The sequence below is a fragment of the Protopterus annectens genome, chromosome 6.part0, assembly GCF_019279795.1.
Source record: "Protopterus annectens isolate FY-2018-M chromosome 6.part0, PAN1.0, whole genome shotgun sequence".
NCBI classification, from domain to species: Eukaryota; Metazoa; Chordata; order Ceratodontiformes; family Protopteridae; genus Protopterus; species Protopterus annectens.
Window position 1 is genome coordinate 488,110,012 of NC_056737.1, and position 25,772 is coordinate 488,135,783.

Consider the following 25,772-nt stretch of genomic DNA (forward strand, 5'->3'; position numbering starts at 1 on the left):
CTACCAAGTATGTGGTAGTTCGCAGGTACTTTGTTTTTTCCAAAGGGGATGACTATGCACTTTTTGGCATTTCGCTTGAGGCCATGATTTTGACAGCAGGTATCCGTCTCAGTGACACCCTTCTTGAGGATGTCTGTATCAGCTGGAGAATCAGTTATGGCCCCCAGTTTGCAGTCGTCCGCGAACTTGGTCAGCCATATTCCTCCTGTGCTTGCCTGTACCTCTGAGAAGTGTATACCGAACAGGAGGGGTCCCAGGACTGAGCCCTGGGGGCTCCACTTGTAACCGGTTTAGAGTCGGACCTATAGCCAGCAACTCTCACCATGTGGGTTCTGTCCATGAGCAAATTGGCAACCCATCTCATGACATGGGCGTTTATTTTCAGGCTGGTGAGCTTGTCTATAGTACCAGAATGGGGAATGGTGTCGAAAGCCCTTGCAAGGTCTAGCGTAGGCTGTGTGGACCTCCTTTCCCTCATCTAAAGCCTTGGTAACTGTCTCAAAGAAGTCTACCAGGTTTAGGAGGCATGATCTGCCCTTAACAAAACCAAACTGGGTAGGGTCCAATGTTTAAAGGTTCCCAATGTCTCTGTTAATGAATTCCATGATGATGCGCTCCATAGCCTTGCAGACCAGGCTAGTCAGGCTTACAGGGCGATAGTTCCCGGGGTCTGTTGTGGCTCCACCTTTATGGAGTGGGATAACTGTTGCGCCACTCTGTGTACATAGTCTATAGAGAGGCTGAGTTTGAACAGTGTGTTTAGGTGAGGGGTAGTTCATTTTGAAGCTCGTGTAAGATGTAGCCTGGGACACTGTCCTGTCCCATTGATGTTGTGTTTTTGGTGTTGGAAAGGGCAGTTTTAACCTGTGTCTGTGATTTCAGGGGCTCTACATTCTTCTGGTATGGTTATGGACCCTTTAGGGAGTGAGAGGGGGGGTGAAGTTTGCACTAAACCTGTCTGCCAGAATGTTGGCAATATCTGTCGGGTCAGTGTATTTTGTGCCATTCTGCACTAACTCAGAGCAGGTCTGAGAGTTTCCACTTAGATTCTTGACATAGCTAAAGAATGCTTTGTGGTTATCTTTGGAGTCCTTAGCAATTTTTCTTTCAAAGCTAGCCTTGGATGATTTTATGAGGGATCATAATTTCTTGCTGATACTGATCAGAGATGTCTTTCCTTCTTGGGATTTTACTCTTTTCTGCACTAGTTTCCTCCTCCTATTGTATAGCTTGTTTATGGCAGGGGTCCACTAGACTGGTTTCCTTTTCTTGGATGAGTGAGTCTTGGTTCTGCTTGGGGTAGCATGATCCATGCATTCTTGCAGGTGCTCATAGTGTGCCTTTATAAGGGAATTCAGCAGCTTGGACAGCATTGTCCTTTAGCATGGGGGCTGTGAACCTTTCCACCTCAGTCTTAAGTAACGTGACGTTTGCTTTTGAAAAGTTTTTCACGGTGGTTTCCTTGATTGGGGGTGGGGGCGGAATGTGGATATCCAGAGTGATTAGTCTATGGTCTGATCTAACCAGCGAGGGTTTGACGTCTGGTGTAGAACACTGGTCGCCCATGTTGATGACAAGCTCCAATATGTTGTCACCTCTGGTGGGGTTGTTGACCAGTTGATCCAGGGTGTTCAAGTTTATAAATTCTAGGAAGTGTTGGGCAAGGGAGTTAGTACTTGTAGTTCTCCCAGTTAATGTTTGGGTAATTGAAATCACCCAATATTAGGGCATTTGGTAGGACCTTCATATTTTCCAGTGTCTCCAGAAACATGGAATGGGGGTCCTGGGTCATGGTGGGTGATCTGTAGCAAGCTACAATTTGAATTGCAGTTTTGCCCATTGTTAGTTGCAAATGGATGATCTCTGACATTGTACTGTGCTATTAACCTGGAGGTGTGGGTATCCTTGATGAATATGGATACACCCCCACCTTTTGTGTTTCGGTCCAGGTTCTGTGGTCGAAAAGTATGGTATGAGTTATAGCTTGGTAGTGCTGGGGTGCTCGCTGGAGCCATAAACCAGGTTTCTGGTACTGCACAGATATCAGTGTTCTCCATACTGAGGAGTGCCTCGAGTGCATGCATTTTGAGGTTTAGACTTCTGGTGTTGAGTAGGATTACCCTCAGTTTTTGGTTACTTGCGCTGTTTACAGTGGTGGGTTTGTCTTTTGAGCCTTGACTAAAAAAAAGCAGTTGAATAGATTGTGTATTTTAGAAGTAGCTAATTAGTCTTCCATCCACATATTTACTAAACATTATAAACTTGATGCTTTTTTCTAGAGCTAGAGCTGGGTTCGCTAGATCCATCCTTCAAAGAATTTTAGACCCCACAGTTCAGCTTCTGAGTCCACCTCCCTCAGTGTCTAGAAAGCTCTGGGAATCTTCCCATTCATTAGCAATATTGTAGAAGTGATCAAAGGAAGAACATAGTACAGTTGTGTAAGAACTTGCCATAACAGTAATGTCCAACTGATCACTGTTTCAGTGTTTACAACTCACCATCCATTACCCATTTTGTTCTTTATTTTTTGGCTGAGGTCTGCTTCACATTTATGTTTTCCTCTTACAATTGGCATGTTCCCATTTTTGTACATCTTGCCTCTCTCGCTCTTTTTTTTAACTTTAGATGTTCTGTTCTCATTGGGGTGAGAAAGACCTGAGGGACTGTGCACCTATAAATCCCATGTACCATCTAACCTTCATGTGCTTTGTTATACTTCAGATATATGTTGCGAGAGGAAGACACCTTGGCTTTGGTATCCTGGCCCGGGTGTATGGCTGTCCTTGGCTGGATGCCTCATTCCTTAGTAGTACTGCAGCACTGACCAGTTCAAAATCTACTGTCATTGAAAGTTCTTACACAACTGTGTTTTCTTTAGGTACATAAAATATACACCAAAAGATCCATTATCAGTGGTGGTCTTCATACATCAGCTGATACAGTAAGAAACTGTCTGCTGTATACCAGTACTGCATCTCTTTAATATCTTTAGTAAGTTATTACTTAAAACATAGGCAAACATAAATTAATGTAAAGGGAAAACATATTTACATGTCTCCAGTTACATACATTGTACATGACATTTTTTTTAATAATTGCCATCAGTTCAGCATTACATACGTTGCTCAATTCCTGCCTTTCCTTTAGAGTCTCAACTCCTGAAAATATTTTTGTATTCATTGTTCCTACAGTTTTCATTTATTTCTGTGTAATTTCCTCTTTCCCTTTTCTAAAGATCCCACTTTCAATACCTTTATCTCTGTTACAGTATTCCGTACTTCATATACAGTCGGTTTGAATTTGATTTCCGTTTTCTAGTAATTGCTTTTTTTGGCAGCCACCAGAATTGAGCCCAAGGCCTAAGCATATCTAGGTTATTCATATCCTAGGTCCTGCAAAAAAAAATCATTTTCTTAGTTACACCCATTTACTCACCCAATATTTCTGGTATAGTACTCTGCTGGGAATTTTTTAAATTTGCCAATTCAGTACATTTCCAATATGTATGTTCCAGGTTAACTCTCTTTTCCTCATCATACTTTCAGTATTTGCCATCTGCCTGAGGAAAATTATTTTAAGTCTGCTTGGGGTATATAATGTACCTATGTAATCAGTTCTAAGCAAAAATCACAAATGTTTTGGACTTAAATGCATACGTGAGACTTATGTATGTCCTCCCATCGTTCCCTTGTAAGTTGTTTATGCATCTCTCTTCCCAATGTTTTTAACCTCCACTGCTCAAGTCTAGTCTTGCAATACTTTATATGTTGCATTAATTGTCCCTTTTTTAAGAGCAGTTTATGTTCTAGATTCAACTAAAAAGCCTACCAGAGCAGGACTTTCACTTAGGATCCCCCCATCCCTTTCTCTTAGCCTATATTTTGATATCAATTTCTGGTAGTGAAGGCAGTCTCTAGCCAGCAGTCCAAATGTATTCTTGGCCTCCATTCTGTTACTGTTCTCTCTCTAGTTATTTGCTCCCAGTAGCTTGGTTCCTTTCCCAGTTTTCTCCAGTAAATTCCAGCCCCTGTTGCCTTTTCTCTGTACCCTTACTTGTAGTCATCCCTATCAGCAAAATCTCCTTTCTTCATTCTTGTGTTGGCTAAGTTCTTAGAATACTTTCTTCTACGTTATGAATGCAATATTCTGTACGGCTGCTATTATTCTCCTTAAAGATTTGCATCCAGAATCCCACACACTCCTTATTTCTTTAAATTCACCAGTGCTTCATCATTATCCCATTCTCTTTTGAATTATAATCTTCTGCTTTTATGAACCTTAATTGTATAGCTCTAAAATATCCCATGTTATGTGGTCCTGTCTCGCCTACATTCTTTACTCATGGGTTCGGAGCTGAGAATCGGCTCCGACTCGGCCAACTTATTTCTCTAGCACAAAGTCTCTAATTGGCTGGGCTAACCCGGTATCCCAAGATGCACCCCACCCTAGCCCCAGATCTCGTTTGCCGCTCGTAGAGTTAGGACATGGTCTCGCTTGGCTGTGGCTAAGTACCCTTTTTCAAAACTTTTCATAAGTCTTTAGCAGTCTGTTTCTCGTAAAAAAAACTATTTTAATAGCTAGTTTTTCATTGTGAGTGTACTGTGTAGCGAGTAGTGTTTTTTTTTGTGGTATCCCTCTGTTTTGGCGGGCTAGGCCCGTTTAAATTAGAGGACCTAGTCCTCTCCTGTGTTGTTTTTGTGTAAACTTGTGTTTTTGTTTGGTCAGTAGATTTCCTTGCTGCACCAAAGAAACGTTTGAATTAGAGTTTCCTTGATTGATCGTGGTTTGGTATTTCCCGCCTTCCTCTTGTGTCTGTCGTTGTTGGTTGAGTGGGTGCTGTGAACTACTATGTCTAAAGAGCAGAAAGAGCATAAACCCTCTGGGTTTAAAAAATGCTCAAAATGTGGCTACAAGATCTCCATTACAGATGGGCAGTTTTTGTCTTGGTGCTATTCACCTGCAAGAGTCCTGCAGTTTTTGCCACGCTTTTAGCCCGAGGGTACTGCAGGAAAGAAAAAATAAGTTGATTTTGAAGGGCCTGATTAAACTTTCTTTTGAGGAGTCCTTAGACTCTTCTTCTAGTACTAAGTCTAAGACTTCTAAGGCCAAGAAAAGATCTCCGGCTCCATCTGTCTCATCGGAGCCCCAGGAGAAGGTTTTGAAAGTGGATACTGCCTCCTCGGCTCCATTGTCCTCGGGGCTGCAGGAGGTATCTGTTGTACTGGAGTCTACCTTGGCCCCGATATTATTGGAGCCTATTCGGAGCCGGTCACCCAGTGTCAGGCCTGAGTCTCCGGGTAGGAGATCCCGATCTCCTTCTATTTCCTCCAAATCCTCTAGGCTGTCTGATTTGGTTGTGGATAGGGTGGTTCAGAGGCTCCTGCAGTCACCGGTGTTAGCAAAATTGTTCTCTGCTCCGGAGCCAGTCCCTATTCTTGTACCGATGATTCCTCCTCCGAGCACCCCTGTGTCGTCGGAGCCAGAGTGCTCCGTGCCGAGTGATGTTCTCGTGTCGGCTCCGATACCCCTTGCGAGTTTATCGGAGACGACGTCTGCTCCAACCATGTCGGTTCTGTCCTCCGGTTTCGGTACTTGGGTTTCCTCAGTCGGACCCGAGGGGGATACCTCGGGACTCTTGGTTCCGAGCCTCCCTCTCGGTGCATCTGCTCAGGGAACCCCGACTCCGGCTGTGGTCTCGGAGACGGGTCGGTCCTCTGATTCGGGGGGACCTGCCTTTGAGGCCATGAGGAGCGCACTGGCCAGATCATCAGTTACATCACCCGGATCAGTCACTCCTTCCCCCTACACCCTGGCTAGAGCCTCTGACACACCCCTGTCCATGGATGGCGGAGCCCGAAGGTCTGAGGATACCCCCATGAGCAGTCCCCAACTTTCTGAGGGCCCCTCAGTGTCGGTGCCTGAGGAACCCCCTAGAAAGAAGTTGTGCAAGAGGAAGCACATAGACTCCCAGGACGAGTCCCTCACTTCCGATACCGACCTCGAGGAGTCAGAGGGGTCCCCTAAGTCGTCCTCCGATGTCTTTTGCTCCAACATCCTGGAGATCTTGAGGCAGAGAGGCGACTGGCCTTCCAAGACCCTCTCTGAGGAGGAGTCTGTATTCCTCAAGGCCTTCGGAACTCAACCCTCCACCTCTGGGGTGTCTCCACCCTTCGATGAACTCCTGTATTTGATTTGTCGAAAGGTGTGGGAGACCCCTGACTCCGTGGAACCGGCGCCCAGACGTCCAAACAAGTTTCTTTCTGCTCCCCCGAGGAAAGAGTTCCTGACCAAAGGGCTTTCCGTAGATGCCTTGGTGGTGGCGGCAGCCACTCAGCAGGAAGTTGCAGAGGCGGCTTCTTCCGTCCATCCTCCTAACAAGGTGTCCAGGAGTATGGATCGGTCCGGGAAGCGTACCCTGTCTTCAGCGACCTTTACTTTGCGGTCGCTGAATTATCTTTGTCATTTTACTCTGCTCCAGAGAGATCTCCTTAAGGAGCTAGGAGACACTCTGATGGGTAACATGCTTGAGGTGGTAGCGCAGACTGTTAACGCCCAGTTGTCTACCCTTGGTTCCATTGTCAACTCGTCCATGAGGCTCATATCCTATGCAGCTGAAGGGGCGAGTAGGGCAGCTAGCTCAGGTGTAGCTCTCAGAAGGCAAGCCTGGATGCGCCTGTGTCATTTCGCGGAGGCATTTAAGTCTTCCTTCACTGACACCCCCTTTGATGGGTCCTCACTCTTCGGGACCAAAGTGAAAGACACCCTCACCAGATGCGAACAGGAGGGGAAGACCCTATCTGCTGTAGGGGCCCATTTCTCTCTTCCTTTTAGGCCTTACCCCAAGGCTCAGAGAGGAGGGAAAATGTGGTTCAAGAAGTCACAGAAGTCTTTCCCTGCCGCTCAAGGTGAGTCCATTTCCAGAGGCAGAGGGGGGGGAAATTATTCTGGAAGACGCCGTCCTAGAGGCAGAGGAGGCCCCCGCAGCTCGGGAGACCGCGATTCCTTTTGCGGGTCTTCCTTTCAGCGTTCCTGAGGCGTTGCCTGACTGTGCTGTTCTGGAGCCAGTCGGGGGCTGAATTTCATTGCATCCGGAAGCCTGGGAAAGCATCACCCAGGATCGCTGGGTGCTTCGAATAGTTACCGGAGATTACACTATATCCCCTTTTTATCAACACCCTCTCCAGTCAAAAGAATCCCGGATCTTCCATCCAGTCAACGGTATCAAGCAGCACTAGACATTTCAAAGCTGCTAGAAAAAGGAGTCATCCAACCAGTCCCCTCAGACCATATCGGATCAGGAACTTACTCAAGACTCTTTTTGGTGCCGAAAAGAACAGGGGACCTGAGGCCCATTCTGGATCTCAGCCGATTGAATCACTACGTTCTGAAGTCCAAGTTCCGAATGGTCACTCTTCGGTTCATTTTTCCCTTGCTGGAAAAAGGAGTATGGATGTGCTCCATCGATCTCAAGGATGCCTACTACCACATCAAGATGGAAAAGGCATCCAGGAGTCACTTACGCTTCCGGCTGGGAGCCAGTCACTTCCAGTTTCGTGCCCTGCCCTTTGGTCTCACCACAGCCCCCAGGGTGTTTACCAAGTGTTTGGCAGTGGTGACGGCTCACCTGAGACATTGGGGATTCCAGGTGTTTCCATATCTGGACGACTGGCTTCTCACCGCCCCCACCAGGCATCTCCTCATTCAAGCCAGGGAGGCTACCATTGCACTTTGTCAACAACTAGGAATTACCTTGAACTGGGATAAGTCTGCCTTGCTGCCCTCACAGCGTGTTGTTTTTATAGGCGCAGAGCTAGACTCTATTCAAATGTGAGCTTTTCTGCCAAAAGAGAGGATAAGAGTGCTGCAGTCTCAGATTCATGCATTGTTGCCCCTCAGGAGAGTTCAGGCCAGGTTAGTTCTCCAGCTCCTGGGATCCATGGCTGCTACCATCATGCTGGTGCCTCTAGCCAGGTTACACATGTGGATCCTACAGTGGCTCCTTTTGGCCCAATGGTCCTTTCAGAAACTTCCGCTTTCCCACTTGATACTTCTCACGGAACAGTGCAAACAGGACCTCCGCTGGTGGCTATGTTCCACCAATCTGGACAAGGGGAGAAGCTTGATTCCTATGTCTCCAGTGGCCACAGTGACCACGGACGCTTCCCAGATTGGGTGGGGGTGGCACTATCTTGGTAGGACGGTCCAAGGCATGTGGCAAGATTACGAGGTACACCTGCACATCAGTGTTCTAGAGATGAGAGTGGTGTTACTAGCGTTGCGGGCACTCCAAAGCTCTCTTCCTCTGGGAATGATTGCAATTCACTCGGACAGCATGTCCGTGGTGTGGTACCTGAACAAGCAGGGAGGAACCAAGTCTTATCCCCTCTGCAGAGAGGCCATGCGAGTGTGGCATTGGGCAGTGTCTTCCCAACGGTTTTTAGTGGCAACGCACATTCCAGGAAGGACCAACGTGATGGCGGACAGGCTGAACAGAGCTATTCTGATGCCTTACGAGTGGTCCCTGAACAACCGAGTGGCAGTTCAATTTTTCAACAGGTGGGGACAGCCTTGCTGCGATCTCTTCGCCAGCCCTCTCAATGCCAACTGCAGCAAGTACTTCACACTGTTCCCCCCACAGGGGGAGTCCCCCCAGGGATGCTCTAGTCCACGATTGGCCCTCCGGTCTGATCTATGCTTTCCCTCCGTTTCCTCTGTTACCAAGTGTGATTTAGAAAGCCATATCCTTGCGAAGCAGGATGTGATTCTAATTGCTCCACACTGGCCTCGACAAGTATTGGTTCCCTTTTCTTCAGCAATATGCAGTGGACGGTCCTTGGACCCTGGACCCAGTGCCAGACCTACTGATTCACATGTTAGGACAGCTCCATCCCTCCCTGCGAACCCTCAGGTTGACAGCCTGGCTGCTCCACTTCCATCACTAGTTAGACGACATTCCTTTTCACCTGAGGTGGTACACATCTTGTCTTAGTCTCATAAGTCTTCCACCAGAAGGATTTATTCCAGCAAATGGAAGAGATTCTCCATTTGGGCTCAGGCCCAAGGTTTGGACCCCTTCACAGCCCCAATTCCGTCGGTCTTAGATTTTTTTAGCCATGCTTTTCTGACAGGGCTTCACGCCTGCTACCATTAAGGTGCAGCTGGCTGCAATTTCCAAGTTTCATACATCTTACGAGCCTTCTCTTATGGGCCATAAACTTTGTAAGGCCTTCTTGAAAGGCGCCTGGTTACTTCGCCCTCCTGTTTCAGAACCTGTCCTGCCATGGGATCTAAACCTTGTGTTACAAGCCATCACTTCACCGCCCTTTGAACCGGCTGACACCTGTGAATTAAAATTTCTATCTTGGAAGACTGCTTTCTTGATAGCCATTACATCGGCCAGAAGAGTATCAGAGATTCAAGCTTTGCCATTAAACCTCCGTATTTGACCTTTCATAAGGACAGAGTTTCCCTGAGACTTAACCCGTCCTTCCTTCCGAAGGTGTCTTCCACCGTTAATCTTCATCAGTCTATTGAGTTACCAGTGTTCTTTCCAAACTTTTCCAATAAAGCAGAGTTTAGATTTCACCAGTTGGATGTGCACAGACAACTAAGATTCTACTTACACAGGACTAAGCATATTAGGAAGTCTGATCAACTGTTTGTGTCCTTCTCAGAAAACAGAACAGGTTGTCCTATTTCCAAGAGCACAATCTCTAAATGGATCAAAGATTGTATTTCCTTTATCTATTCGTCAGCAGGCAGAAATTTTCCCTTCCCCGTCAAAGCTCACTCAACCAGGGCAGTGTCTACATCAATAGCTTACCATGCCTGGATTTCATTGGATGATATTTGTGCTGCGGTCACCTGGGCCTCTCTGCACACCTTTATTACTCATTACAAGTTGGACGTGGCTTCTAGGGGCCGGGCTTCCTTTGGTTCCATGGTTCTCAGGAGTATTTTCCTATGAGCTGCCCAGGATAGAGGAATGTAGGCGAGATAGGACCACATAACATCAGGTAGTTATGTACTCACCATAACGATCAATGTATGTGGTCCATCTCGCCTCGCATTCTTACGTACCCTCCCACCTGCCCCCTTCCTATAGGATTTGGATGAAAATTGGCTCTGAGAACCCTTCAATGTCAGTTGTTTTTTCTTTCCTTCCACTGGAGCTCCTTCCAGTGGCGGTTGTGTGTGTGGGGTGTGACTGGAATGGCTGCAAACTAGATCTGGGGCTAGGGTGAGGTGCATCTTGGGATACCGGGTTAGCCCAGCCAATTAGAGACTTCGTGCTAGAGAAATAAGTTGGCCGAGTCAGAGCCGATTCTCGGCTCCGAACCCGTGAGTAAAGAATGTGAGGCTAGATGGACCACATACATCGATCGTTATGGTGAGTACATAACTACCTGTACACATCAAGTAATCCAAACCATCTTAATCTGTTTGATGGATCATCTTACCCCAGTTAACTCTTGTCCTCTTTCCCTCCCAGATAAATTCCTTCAACTCTTTATTAATTATTATCCTCAACTTCTCCTCTGTTTCATAAACATATCCCTAACCTGTTTATAAAACTTAAAGGACTAAAAACATTTTCATTGATTGTATCTTAGTATTTATATTAATAAACAAGAAGTTCCAGTTTCTCAGTTTTTATATTACCTTTAGTCTTTTCCCACATATCCTTAGGTGTCATAACAGAAGTATTTTTAATCTATACTCCTAAATATTTCATGTTATGTCCCCCTATAAGTGAGTATAGCTGAACCATTTCATGTGTAGGTACATAATGTATGTCTATAGCCTTTGTTTTATTTTCATTGATTTTGTATCTGCAAAAGACTTGAAACTCTCTCAGAATGTTCCACAACACTGAGATGTCCTTTTCCTGATTTATCGGGTACAAAATAATGTCATTGCAAATAGTCGGGTCTATATTACAAGCACGAAAAAGCTTCTGAGCGAATATGGAAACAGCATCATATTCATCGAATTGCATTTAAGCGATTCAATGAATATGTCATAGGGCAAAGAGATAGTTGGCCAACTTCACAGAGTTGGTCTTTCCTTCCCTATAGTGCGATCACAGAGTTGGTATATTTAGTTAGGGGGTGAGGAGGGCAGAGCCCCCCATATTGGGGGTGGAGGGGGGCGAAGCCCCCCACCTGTTTATGGTGTTAAATTATATTTTTAGCGAACGACCGCGTAAGTTTTTTTCCCTAGGGAAAAATTTGATTATATGGCCGTTCGCTATTTTCAGGTTTCGTGCATCATGTGTCGACTTTTATGTAGTCCCACATATGCACTTTCGGACTTATAATATAGACCCAATAAAGCCAACTAGTATTGAGCATCATACCAGTTATATCCTTGAGTTTCTGAGTCCCTTATTTTCTTTGACAGTGGCTGTAAATATAAAGCAAACAAAGGGGAAAGAGGACATCCCTTCCTGGTTCCTGTGTTCAGACACAACTTATCAGAGAGTAATCTTCCCACTTTAATTCTTCCCTCCAATCCTTTCAAATATCCTGCTAAACCTTATTAGTTATTAGGAAATGGAAATGCATGTTCCATTGTTCTACTCATAAAATCTAAGCAGAGTCTGTTGAATGCTTTCTCTGCATCAAGACCCATCAACAGCAGTAGTATTTTCTTGCATTCTGCTTCTCTCTGGATCATCATCATTCTGTTAATGTTGTTAGATGTTCCCCCCACAAACCCACATTAATCCATGTCTATCAATTTTGGCAACACCTTTGCCACTGTTTTAGCTGTCAGTATTGCAGTTCTTAAACAATTTGACATGACATTTGTGATCTGACTGACATGCAGATATCTGCATTTGGCATTGATATTGGTAGACTGCCCTGGTGGAGGGTTTCAAGCTTCAGTGTAGAACTTCAAAAGGAAAACATCAGCACTCCATTTGTCGGCACTCTGTTTTTGGCCTTGAGATCAAGTCTGGGTTGACAAAATGTAGTGCATAGATCATTGAGCAGACATAATATGAATTTGAACTTTTGTCACACTAAGAAAGCTCCTTCATTCTCTGGGAGAAAGTTTCAGAAGTGGATGCTTTCTGAGAAGCCAGCTCCTAGAACAGTAGTAATAGCTCTAGCCTGTTGATCACCACACAGCAGTCAGGAGAACAGGGTATACCACTCAGTAAAACAAAAAGTTCAGAGTATAACCTTCTGTTAATTAGAAGTATTTTGGATTTTTTTGACTGCACTTTTTTTTCTAGTCAGCAGTGTTTTGATGAAGGTTAATCCTCCAACATAGTGAGGAACCATCAGAACAGACCTCTTGGTTTGTCATCTGCTGGAACAAGGGGCATACTCTAATGTTTTTCCAAGTTTTTATTAACCACCTTAACCTTCATAAGTTCCTTTCTCTAGCGGAACAGCAAACGTGTTTATCAGACATTGCAGTAAATCTCTTTTAGGTGGTGTGAGTAGGTAACAGCCTCATTAAGAATTTTTTTTTTAACCAACAGATCCAGCTTCTCTTCCTCTCCCCATTTGGAACGTTGCAGAGTGCTAGTGCTGCTTGACATTTTCTTATTTACCTTCCGCAGATCTTTATCATAACCTTTTGCTGATAGGAAAGAGCCAATGGGAAGTTAGACTGGACTTCCTAATGGATGTTCCTCTATAAAAGAAAGGTTTATATGCTTGTGAGGCATGCCGAGGCTGTATTGTCTGTGAATACTACTGAGAGAAGTTTGCTTACCTGAAAGCATGTAGTAAATGAATATTAAATGTGTTGTTGTCCTATCTCGCCGTAATTCTTACCAGGATGTGTTCGGATCCGATCCTTGGATCTTACTCTGCCATTATTTCCAAGCTCGAGATTTTCCACTAGCTCATGGCTAAACCCTGTCCCAGCATGCAGTAGGAAACCTTCCCAGATCTTATTTGCCACTAAACAAGATTGATTGCTCGTTCTACTAACTCTGGTTAAGTATACCTTTTATCATATTTTCTCTGTTAGAAATTGCTCATTCCTTATTGTTATTTGCTAAAAATAGCTAGATGTTCTTCGTCTCACATTGCTGCAGTCATAACCTGTGGGTAGTCCGCTGTCCTCGGTTGGCTCGAATACCAGAGAGTTAGGCTGGCGTCGGTCATGGTCACCCGGTGCTGACGTCAGTATGTAGTAGTACTTAAGCGCATGACCGATGTCATATCCTCAGTCTTTCTTGCCGCGTGGTCCGAAGCAGAAGCAGCGTTTGCAAGTGCCGTTCGGCGTTCTGAAATTTTCAATTTCGAGTTTCAGACCGAAGACCAAGTTGGACTAAGTACCCCGTTGGGGAAAATTTTTGTCTTTTCTTGCTTCAGTTAATCCGGATGTCAGAAAAAGTTAATAATTGTATTTCTTGTGGGAAACAGATACCTCATAGGGACTACCATTCTCTCTGTATTCCTTGCTTGGGGCCTGAGCACGACGTAGTCGGGTGTCGCTTTTGCGCTAGATTTAATAAACGCACCATTAAACGTAGATTAGACTGTGCTAGGCTTGTTTTCGGTAAGCGGTGTAACTACAACATGCCGTCGGATCCTCCGACGCCCGCTACCGCAAAAAAGCGAAAATATAAATCTTTAAGGTCTAAACCGGATGAGTCGTCCGTTGCAGACGCCGGTTCTATGGAATCTACAGTTGAATCTGTGGATCCAGCCGAAGTCTCGGCTGAATCCCAGGGGGAACCTTTACTTTTGCAGGAGTTGGCCTCTCAGGAGTTAGGCCAGGCCGAGGGTGCTTCTCAAGTATCTGTAGTTCCATCCTTACAAAAGGTTATTAGGCCTTCTACCTCAGTGACTAAAGGCCCTGCTAAGGCTAAACCTGGTCTTACTGGTCCGGGCCATAGCCCTAGTTCTTCGGGTTCTGTTCCTAAAAAACATATGTTGAAAATGGCAGAGGATTTGATTACTTTGATTAGGGGTTCTATGCCCCCCCCCCCCAGAGAAGAGGCCTAGGGTAGAGACAGATTTAGAGGGAATGGAGCATTCTTCAGATTACTCTGAGTCCTCAGCTGAGGATATTCAGGATTTTCCTCCCTATTCAGATTCGGATGCAGAGGATTCCTGTCCTTCTGCTTCTCCTCCAGAGGATTTTTCCTTTTCTGAAACCTTGCATTCCATGAGGGAGCATTTCAAGTGGGAAGGTCAGGATTTTTCTGATTCTCGTAAGAGGCTGAGGGAATTTTTGTTTTTGCCACAACATAGGCCTTTGGCTATTCCCCCTGTTTTAGATGTTGTTCAGGATGTTTTTTCTGAAGCTTCACTTAATCCTGATTCTTCACCCCCTGCCCCTGTCAAGCCTGACAGGTATTACAGAGTTCCAGAGGCACATAAATATTTGTATAAGAGTCCTAGGGCTGACCCGGAAACTATTATTCAAGGGCCGAAGGGTGTCAGGGCTTCTGTGGTTAAGAATCCAGTTCCTTTGGATAAAGATTCTAGAGCTTTGGATAGGTGGGGGAAAAAAGTGTACACCTCTTCTACGTTAGCTATGAGGGCTTTAAATTGCCAATTTCATATGCTGAAGTATCAGAACTTTCGGTTAGGTCAATTGAAATCTAAGGTAGATGCTTTATCTAAGGGTATAGAGTGTAAGGAATTGCAGGACTTGGTTCATGCTTCAGATCAAGTTGGTAAACATTCCATGCAGTGTGGCTTCGATGCTCTTCAGGCTTCTCCCAGGGTGGCTGCTACTGGTTCAGTTATTCGTAGACATGCCTGGCTTAAGGATCAAAATTTGTCAGAGCATGTGAAAGCTCGGATTTTGGATGCTCCTCTTCAATCTGAAGTTCTTTTTGGTTCCCCTGTGGAGTCAGTTTTGAAAAAGATGGAAGATAAAGCCAAGTCCATGCAGACGGTTAAGGATTTTTTGCAAGTGCAGCCCCCTAAGTTTAGCAGGAATTGGCCTGCAAGAGGATGGTCCTACCCTTCTTCAGATTTTCAGTCTAAGGGCAGGTCTAGACGTGGTAGGGGCAGGACTCACGCTCAGGGTTCTTTCAGACCTAGGACTTGGAGTTCTCCTGCACAATCTTCTGGTGGGGGCAGGGGTCAGCCCTTTCGTAAACAGACCCAATGACCTGTATTTTCAGCTGCCAGATCCTTCTTTTCTGGCAGCTCCTCTAGGAGGAAAGTTGGCACTTTTCAAACAAAATTGGCATTTGGTCACCCAGGACAAATGGGTGTTGGACATAATAAATCAAGGCTACAAGTTTTATTTTCACACTTTTCCTCCTTTCAAAGGCATGCCAGATGTACCTCCTCAGCAAAGGCAGGAGGCTCAGGAACAAATTTCTTTGCTTTTACAGATGGGAGCAATCCAGGTGGTACCTCCGTCAGAAGTAGGCCTAGGGTTTTATTCTCGTCTATTCCTAGTGCCAAAGAAAGGAAACACTTGGAGGCCAATTCTGGATTTGTCCATTCTCAATACATACCTAGACATTCCAAAGTTCAAGATGTTAACTTTACAGCAACTTCTGCCTATGCTAGGCAAAGATCACTGGATGGTAACTCTGGATCTCAAAGAGGCCTATCTTCACATTCCTATCAGGCCCAGCTGCAGGAGATTCCTGCGATTTCGGCTGGTACTTCTCATTATCAGTTCTCTGCATTGCCCTTTGGTTTATCTACTGCGCCCAGGGTGTTCACAAAGGTTCTGGCTCCTGTAATAGCTTTCTTCAGACTGAGGGGAATACAAATTTATCCTTATCTGGACGATTGCCTAATTCTTGCTCAAGACAAAGACAAGTTACTTCAACATCTACAGTATGTAATGGCAGTTTTAAGGTGCCTAGGGTATTCTGTGAACGAAATAAAGTCCAGTTTAGTACCCTCTCAGGACATGTGCTTTCTGGGTGTGAGACTGAATACAGCCTCTCAGATGGCTTTTCTGACCCCGGACAAACAAAGAACTCTTCACCTATACTTCCAGCAATCATCAGTACTGTCCAGGCGGACTGCAAGGACAGTCCTTCAAGCCTTGGGGTTCATGGCATCTTGCATTCTAGTACTTCCCAATGCCAAACTGCATATGAGGAAGCTACAATGGTATCTCAAAAGTGTATGGACTCAACACTGCCACGATTTGGACACTGTCATTCAGATAATACCTTGCATCCAGAAGGAATTCTTGTGGTGGGTACAGGAATGTCACCTAAACAAGGGACTCTCTGTGACCCAACCAGAGGCGAGTCAGATCATAACGATGGATGCCTCAGACCTGGCTTGGGGAGCACACTTCAATGGGAAATGGATTCAAGACACGTGGCCTCCCAGACTACAGCATTTGCATATCAACATGAAGGAGATGTTAGCAGTCCAGTTTGCCCTGATGGCTTTCAAGGGCCTACTTCAACCAGGACAGGTGTTGATTCGAGCAGACAACACTACAGTCATGTGGTACATCAACAAGCAGGGGGGAACCCATTCTTACCCTCTTTGCAGACAAGCAATGATTTTGTGGGAGACTGCTCTGAGTTTGCACATCACTCTTCAAGCTCGGTTTCTGCCAGGAGCACAGAACTCCGTAGCAGATGTATTGAGCAGACAAATTGTGGACCCCCACGAGTGGAAATTGGATCCTCAGGTATTCCAACAGTTGACAGTGGCTTGGGGAACTCCAGACATAGATCTGTTCGCTTCTTCTCTAAATTGCCAACTACCAAAATTTTGCACAAAGATGTTTCACCCAAAAACTTGGAAAGTGGATGCTCTATCTTTCAGTTGGAACAACCTTCACGTCTATGCTTTTCCTCCTCTGCCTCTCCTTCCCAAGGTACTCTTGAAAGTCAGGCGGGACAAGCCTTGCATGATTCTAATAGCACCAGATTGGCCACGTCAGCACTGGTATCCTCTGCTGAGGAGTTTAATTCAGGAGCCTCCTTGGCCTTTGCTACAGCTTCCTCACTTGTTGTCCCAGTCAAACAGTCATTTGCTCAATGTCAGGGTGCAGTCCCTGCATCTAACGGCCTGGCGTATCCTGTTTTAGAGCCTGTGGGATCTCAGCTTCCTCAACAGGTTTTAGATGTCATTTTGGAAGCCAGGCGGCCTAGCACTAGAAAAGTTTATGCTGATAAATGGAGGAGATTTTTTCTTTGGAGCACAACAAAGGGCTTTGATGTCTCGGTGCATAATTTGAGTTTTACACTACAGTACCTTACTGAATTACTAGACAAGGGTTTGTCATTTTCCTCTGTGAAGGTTCATGCTGCAGCCATTTCTGCTCACTATGATTGTGACCCTCCTTTATTTTCTCACCCTTTGTTTAAGCAATTTCTTAGAGGGGCAAAAAATATAAGACCCCCACGTAGAGCTCCTACTCCTTCCTGGGATCTCAATTTTGTGTTGGAGAAGCTTACTTTGCCTCCTTTTGAACCTGCAGCTACGTCTGAATTGAAGTTTTTGTCTTGGAAGACTGCTTTTTTGTTGGCCATTACTTCTGCTAGGAGGGTATCTGAATTGCAGGCTCTCATGGCAGTTGAACCTTTTCTGATATTCCATAAGGATAGAGTTTCTTTGTGTACTAACCCTACTTTTATGCCAAAAGTGATTTCTAATGTGGCCTTGAACCAGTCTATCCATTTGCCTACTTTTTATGCTGATCCCCAAAATAAAGGGGAAAAAGTCTTGCATTCGTTGGATATCCACAGGCAGTTACGTTACTATTTGAGCAGAACTAAGGAGTTCAGACAGACTCAACAGTTATTTGTTTCTTTTGCTTTGAGTTCACAAGGGAAAGCTGTTTCAAAGCAGACTATTTCAAAGTGGATTGGTCATTGTATTGCTTTTTGTTGCTCTCATCATGGGAAGAATGTTCCTACTGGGATCAGACCTCATTCCACTAGGGCTACTGCCACATCTACTGCTTTTTTGAGGGGTGTAGCTACTAAAGATATTTTGGAAGCAGCTACTTGGAGTTCAGTTCACACTTTTACTAAGCATTACCATCTCCCTCTTTTTTCCAAGTCCAGGGCTGGGTTTGCCACTGCAGTCTTACAGGGCATGTTAGCAGCCCCTAATGCTTTTTAGTTTGCCAGCCCATCCCTTTTCCTTTGCTTTGGGATTCTACCCACAGGTTATGACTGCAGCAATGTGAGACGAAGAACATAGTACAGTTTTGTACCTACCATAAATGTAGATGTTCGAGGATCCACATTGCTGCAGTCCTATTTTCCCTCCCTCCTTCCCCTCTATTGTTTGGGGTTGTTGTTGTTGTTCCTTTGGGATAATTGTTATTTTCTCCTTTGTGGTTGTTGAGCATTATCTTTTTTGGCTCTAGCCTTTCATTTTTAAGGCTTTCTGACATCTGGGGCAAGAAAGACTGAGGATATGACGTCGGTCATGTGCTTAAGTACTACTACGTACTGACGTCAGCACCGGGCGACCATGACCGACGCCAGCCTAACTCTTTGGTATTCGGGCCGACCGAGGACAGCGGACTACCCACAGGTTATGACTGCAGCAATGTGGATCCTCGAACATCTACATTTATGGTAGGTACAAAACTGTACTTTTCCTATTTTAATTCCTTTTTTTTTGTGGCTGTTTCCTGCTGCTGGCCGCCATCTTCCCTCTAGGCCTTGTTTTTGCCTCTCTCGGCTTCTACCTTAAAATTTAGATAGCCCATTTAAGTTAGAGGGCGCTTACTCTTGTTTCTCTGCTTGTTTTTTTTCTCTTCAAGACCCTTTTTGAAGATGGTTCATTTAAGTTAGAGAACTGCCTCCCCTTAGCCTGTTTAAGTTAGAGGACTCTCTCCTCCCCTTTTCCTTTCCATCTCCTGGGCAAAACTCGTTTAAGTTAGAGGGCTGTGCTCTCCTTTAATTCTGTATACTGTTTACTATCAAACGTTTGCTGTTTAAAAAAAAAAAAAAACTTATCTACTTATTTTTCTTCTCTTCTGTCACAATGTCTTTTGAGGATTCAAAACAGTCGGGTTTCAAAAAATGTGAAAAATGTGGGCAAAAATGTCTATTGTCTAGGAGCTGTCCATCTTCAGGAGTCTTGCTGTATCTGTCATTCTGGGTTTATAAAAGCTGACAAATATCCAAAGTCAAAATCAGATAAATCTGGGAAGAGATATTCCTCTTCTAGTGCTCCATGGGAGCCGGCAAAAAAAGATTGCCAAAATTTTGACACTGGGTCCGACAAATCTACTGCTGCAGAATTTCGACACCGGATCAGAAGCCCATCGGATCCGACAAATCTGCTGCTCCAACACCATCTGTCTTGGTGCCGGCAGAGTTTGAGATTCGGAGCCAGTCTCCAGTCTTGGAGCCATTCTCCCCTACTCTAAGGTCACTAATTTTACAACATTCCAAGTCTCCAGCACCCTCGACTCAGTCTTCCAGGAGCCTCTCTGATGACAACGTGGAGCGAGTGGTACAGAGGCTGTTAAGGACACCAGCGCTGGCCAAGTTGCTATTGGATCCAACCGTATCTTCCCCTTCTGCTCCGATTCCTCCTCCAATCTGATCTCAGACTTCTGAGTCTGAATGTCCTGAGCTGATTTTGGTGGAACCATCGGATCCAAGGCCTATAATGGGCTCTTCAGAGCTGACCATTGCTCTGACGTTCTCAGCTCCATCGGAGCTTGAGGAGTGTGGGAGCTGACGCTCTCCATTTGGGTCCGAGGAGGGGAGTCAGATCAGTCAGTTGTCGGATCTGATCTCGTCTCTCGGGGCATCTGCTCGGGTGAGCTCCACTCCTACCTCAGCCTCAGGCCCATCGTCCTCGATTCCAGGGGTTCCCTTGACTTCTTTGGATTCAGGGATTTCCTTGGATCAGGGGCAGAGGCTTTTTGAGGTGATGAGGAGAGTACTGTCTCCACAGACAGTTCCATTGTCATCTCGGAACTGTCTTCCCCTAAAAGCACCAGTGTCTGACTTCTATTTCTTTGCATTCACAGGACAGCAGAGAAACTAGGTCTCAGGATGCCCCACAGGGCACTCCCCACTCCTCTGAAACCTCTCCAGACTACCCATCTGAAGAGGTCCTTCAGAAGAAGTTATATAAGAGGAAGCATTTAGACTCCCCAGTGGAATCCATCACCTCTGATACGGACCTCGAGGAAGCTGAAGGGTCCCCACAGTTGCCTCCTGATGATGTCTTCTTTGGAGACATCTTAGAAGTGCTTAAACAGAGAGGTGGGTGGAAGTATTCTAACCCTTCGGCAGAGTAGTCTGTATACTTGAAGGCCTTCGATCCCACCCTTCCTCCATTTGGGGATTTGGGGGTGTTTCCACCTTTCTTCGAACTTATGGACCTAGTTTCTTGAAAGGTGTGGGAGTCTCCAGATTCAGTGAAAACTATTCCTAGGAGGCCAGATAAGTTCATCACATCCTCACCAGACAAAATCTTTCTAACTAAGGGAGTTCCAGTAGATGCTATGGTGGTGGGGGTGGCAGTCACCAAGAAGGAACTCCGAAGACCTCCTCTTCTGTTCATCCATTGAGCAAGGAGTCTCATACAATGAACAGATATGGAAAGTGCATTTTTTCTTCAGCGACCTTTGCCTTCAGATCAATGAATTACCTTACCCATTTTACTAGATTACAGAGACTTCCTGAAAGAGCTAGGAGATCCTCTCCAAGGTTCAGTAGCTGAAGGGGTTTCAGATAGTTTCCTGTCAGCTCTCTACCATAAATTCAGTTGTCAACTCCTCCATGAGACTGATTTCTTATGCAGCGGATGGAGCAAGTAGAGCAGCGGGTTCAGGAATTTCCCTAAGAGGCATTCTTGGATCTGCTTGTGTGACTTTTCAGAGCCCTTTAATTCTTCCTTTGTGAATGACCTGTTCGATGGCTCATCCCTGTTTGGGTCCAAAGTCAAGGACACACCAACCAGGTGTGAGCAAGAAGGAAAGACTCTGTCTGCCATAGGAGTCTATTTTCCCTACCTTCCAGACCTTATCCCAAAGTTCAGAAAGGAAGTGGCAAAATGTGGTTTTGAAAATCTCAGAGAGCTTTCCAGAACACACGTGCCAAATCTTCCCCAGGGGCAGAGAGGGAAGTAGTAATGGAAGATGCTGACCATGGGGCAGAGTGAGTCTGCAGAACCAGGGCGACTGAGAATTTTTCTTTGGTAAGCTCTTTCAGCGCTCCTGAAAGGAGGCCCGCTTGTCCATCTCTGGAGGCAGTCGGGGGCCGCTTAAATTTGCACCCAGAAATCTGGCAACAAAAAGAAGACAAATGGGTACAAAGCATCATAGCCAGGGGTTACTCCTTACCCTTTTCTTTTCCCATCCCAAACATAAAAAAGATCCCAGACATTCCACCCAGTCAAAGGGAACAGGCAATCTTAGAAATTCAAAAGTTGCTAGACAAAAGCCATCCAAATAGTCCTCACAGACCAAATAGGATCTGGAACTTAAGATTTTTTTTAGTGTCAAAGAAAACTGGGAACTGGAAACCAATTCTGGATCTCAGCAATTTAAACAAATCAGTAAGAAAGTCCAAATTACGGATGGTAATACTGCAGTCAGTACTCCTTTTTCTGGGGCAAGACGATTGGATGTGCTCAATAGACCTCCAGGATGTGTACTACCACATAAAAATGGACAGGCGATCCAGGAGACACCTGTGCTTTTAGCTGGGAGCCAGTAACTACCAGTTTCGGGCTCTGCCCTTTGGCCTCACTACAACCCCTAGTGTGTTCACCAAATGTATGGCAATAGTAGCAGCTCACTTGAGACGCCTAGGATTCCGGGTGTTTCCTTACTTAGACGACTGGCTCCTAATAGCCACCAGTGAGCATCTACTAATAAAAGCAAGAGACACCACCTTGCAGCTCTGCTGTCACCTAGGAATTACAATAAACTATGAGAAATCTGCCTTGCTTCCTTTTCAGCATGTATTTATAGGAGGAGAATTGGATTCAACAAACATGATAGCCAGGCTTCCTCCAGAAAGAGTTCAAGTTCTACAATTTCAGATTTTAAATCTTCTCCCAAAGAAAAAGGCCCAAGCAAGGAATAGTCCTAAAGGTCTTGGGGACCATGGCAGCAGCTGTAACTCTGATCCCCTTAGCACATCTCCACATGAGAAGTTTCCAGTGGCTGCTATCCACTTAGTGATCAATGCAGAAATTGCCGATGTCCCACAAAATAATAACAGAAACTTGCAAAAAAGACCTTTGTTGGTGGCTTTACTCCACTCATGTGACCCTAGGTCAACCATTTGTACTTCCCCAACCATTGGCCACAGTGACCACTGATGCCTCTCAGATGGGGGGGGGGGGGGCATTATCTTGGAAAGACCATCCAAGGCACCTGGCAGGATCACAAGGCCCATTTGCACATCAGTGCCCTAGAGATGAAGAGCGGTGCTTCTAGTGTTGCAAGCATTCCAGGAGTCTCTTCCACTGGGAACTATTGTAATTTAGATAGACATGTCAGTTGTATGGTATGTAAACAAACAAGGAGGAACCAGATCTTGCCCCCTTTGTCGAGAGGCCCTGAGTGTATGGCAGTGGGTGACCTCCTCCCAACATTTTCTGATAGCAATGCACATCCCAGGGAAAGCCAACGTGATAGCGAACATACTCCACAGAATGATTCTGCTGCCTCATGAGTGGTCCCTAAAACAGGAAGTAGCGGAAAAGGTATTCCAGAAATGGGGCCAGCCTTGCTGCAACCTTTTTGTGCAACATCCATGAATGCCAAATGCAGCAGCTACTTTGTCCTTATTCCCCCTCTGGGGGGAGTCAACAAGGATGCACTTGTTTACGATTGGCCCTCGGATCTCCTCTGTGCCTTTCCTCCTTTTCCACTAGTACCCAAAATACTTCAGCAAGCCAGTTGCTTGGGAAGGGACTTGATACTCATTGCCCCAAACTGACCTAATCAAATCTGGTTCTCCTTCCTGTGGCCTCACCTTTGGGAGGAGCTTTGGATTCTGGACCCAGTTTCAGACCCTTTGACTCATGCATCAGGAACGCTCCCTCTTTCCCTTCAGACCCTCAAATTGACAGCTTGGCTGCTCCAATTCCAACAATAACCAGGTTTCCTAACCTCTCCATCAGTTAAACACATTCAAATTTCTTCTTATAAGGCTTCTACAAGAAAGATATATAGAAGCAAATGGAAAAGATTCTCCATAGGGCTTCTCATAATCACATGAATCCTTTTCCTGCCCCTGTCAGTTCCATTCTAGAATTCTTTGTAGAATTATTCAATGAGGGTGCAGCCTGTGGCTACCATAGTTCAACTTGCAGAGATCTCTAGTTTTCACATAGGTGAATCTGGCCTCAACGTTATGTCTCTTAGACTATGCAAAGCATTTCTTAAAGGTACCCTATTAAGACCACCCATCAGAGACCCACCAACACCATGGGACTTAAATTTCATACCATCTCATTTAATTTTTCCCTCTTTTGAGCCAGCATCATCTTGAGAACTCGAGTTTTTGACATGGAAAACTATTCTCTTGATAGCAGTTACCTCTGCTAGGAGGGTGTCAGAACTACAAGCCTTGTCAATAAGCCCCCCCCCCACTTGCTTTTCCACAGAGACAGGGTGTTCTTAAGAACAAACCCTTCCTTTTTGCCAAAAGTATGTTCAGAGACAAATTTGAACCAATCTATAGAGCTGCCAGTCTTTTACCCAAATTATGGGAATAAGACAGAGTACATATTACATCAACTGGATGTGCATAGGCAATTACGTTTGTATTTACACAGGACTAAGAACTTCAGAAAATCTGTCCAGTTTATCTCTCTTTCAGATTCAAAGAAAGGTACTTCAGTCACTAAGGTGACACTTTCAAAATGGCTTTCAGACTGCATAACCTTCATCTGTAAGTCTCAAAACAGAGATCTCCACAAAAGAATTAAAGCTCACTCTGCAAGAGCCATTGCAACCTCTTCCGCCTTTCTGGCTAAACTACCAATTGATACCATTTTTGCAGCGGCATGGGCAAAACCACATACCTTTATTACTCATTACAAACTCGATTTGGCCTCTAGGAACAGGGCCTCGTTTGGTTCCATGATTCTGAAGAATATTCTTCCTTGAGCCACCCAAGAAAGACTGTGCTAGGGATGCTGTCCCATCCTGGTAAGAATGAAGGCAAGATAGGACAACAAATCTTAAAGAAGCTATGTACTCACCATAACGTTCCTTGTGTGTTGTCCATCTTTGCCTTCATTCTTAAATCCCACCGTCCATTCCCCCGGCCAGTTTTACTCCTGGAAGACTGAGTTTGTACAATTGGTTATCATTATTCTCTGGCCTTTTTCATTGCACTCTGAGTTATTCAGCTGTGATTATTTTTCTTACAACTGCAAACAAGTTCTGGGGAAGTTTCTTACTGCATGCTTGGATAGGGTTTAGCCATGAACTAGTGGAAGACCTCGAGCTTTGATAATAAAGGCCGAGTCGGATCTGAGGATCGGATCCGAACACATCCTGGTAAGAATGAAGGCAAAGATAGACAACACACATGGAATATTATGGTGAGTACATAACTTCTTTTTTTCTGCAGCACACTGAAAACCTTCCCAGAAAGGTGGCACATGTATACGTGGTTAAAAGGCACTGTTGTATCAGTATGGCCCTTGTTTTTGGGTATCTGCTCACACTGAATTACCACTTTCTCGTGTTTGCTCCCTACAAAGGGATACATTCCTGAGCTTTGTAGAGGGTACATATTCCTGGAATGGCATCCTGCAATATTCTGATAAATAGTTTATTGTCAGTACAGGGTGATTTTATGGCCGTATTGGCAAAGTGAATGACCACATGTACTTGGTGAGTCTTTGGCTGAGATGCTGACAGACTTCATGGTGTCTGTGTGCTTGCTTTCTAGGTATGAAAAGTACTCCTGTGCTTGTAGACACTTGGCACATATACTGCTACAGGAATTTGCTTCTTGATAACTTACACATCACTGTGCTGTCCCAGGAAGGCATTTTAAAACTTCCTGGTACCATTGCACATATTTTTGTCATTTTACTTTGCTGTGTGATATATGAACTGTTTCAATTCCATGGCAGTTGTTGCTGAATTATCCAGGTTAGAAGGTCTGTGTGATCAGTAAGAGACTACTCCCTTTCAAATCGTACTCTATTTCTGTCTGGGTACTTGTGTTAATCAGAGGTTCAACACTGTTAAACTTGATGGTACTACTGAATGGCCTACATTCAGAAGCACAGTTTGACTTGAATGTTTTAGTTTTATTTACACATTTTTAACTGAGGCTAAGATACTGATCCATGCTGATCATTTTTCCAGCTGTATTTAGTTGAATTGAACACATTTCTGATTCTTCTAAAACCGTTGGGTGGCTATGAGTGAGCTTCCATTGGGTCATTTCACTACTTTTTACCAGCAGGACAGGTGACATGAATGAAGAAACTTCTGGATGAAATGTGGTAGAGGATTTGCTTCTGTCACACACTTTATATGGTCGCTGTGCCCTTTGTCAGGTTAAAATTAACTTCATATATGGGATTTGCCTGCTTAATAAATACCTGTGTGCCAAAGTTACTTTATTTAATGCTAACATTAAAAGAGCTAGAAGATGAAGTAACAGGACGAGAAGTAATAATTACTGTAAACACAGCCTCATAGAGAATGCTTTGTTTCTGATCTTTTTTTAGGGGAGAGGTATAATATTGGAGTAAGCCATGTGACCAAAGATGACATCATTATGCGTGAGATAATCCACTTATTGTGTATAGAGCCAATGTCACATAGTGAACTAACAAAAGCCCTGCCAGAAGACGTGAGTATATGCATCCTGTCATGTATTTCTTGAGAGT

The 25,772-nt window shown here is 44.9% G+C and overlaps 1 protein-coding gene across 1 annotated transcript in view; it reads left to right on the top strand.

Annotated features, from left to right (window-relative positions):
* The window catches only part of UBR1 (ubiquitin protein ligase E3 component n-recognin 1), a gene marked incomplete in the record, with an annotated part of 4,571,807 nt that overhangs the window by 2,117,523 nt on the left and 2,428,512 nt on the right, over nt 1–25,772 (top strand). The window contains 1 exon segment of the mRNA XM_044074213.1: nt 25,611–25,735. Within this exon segment, the coding sequence (XP_043930148.1) occupies nt 25,611–25,735 (125 nt within the window).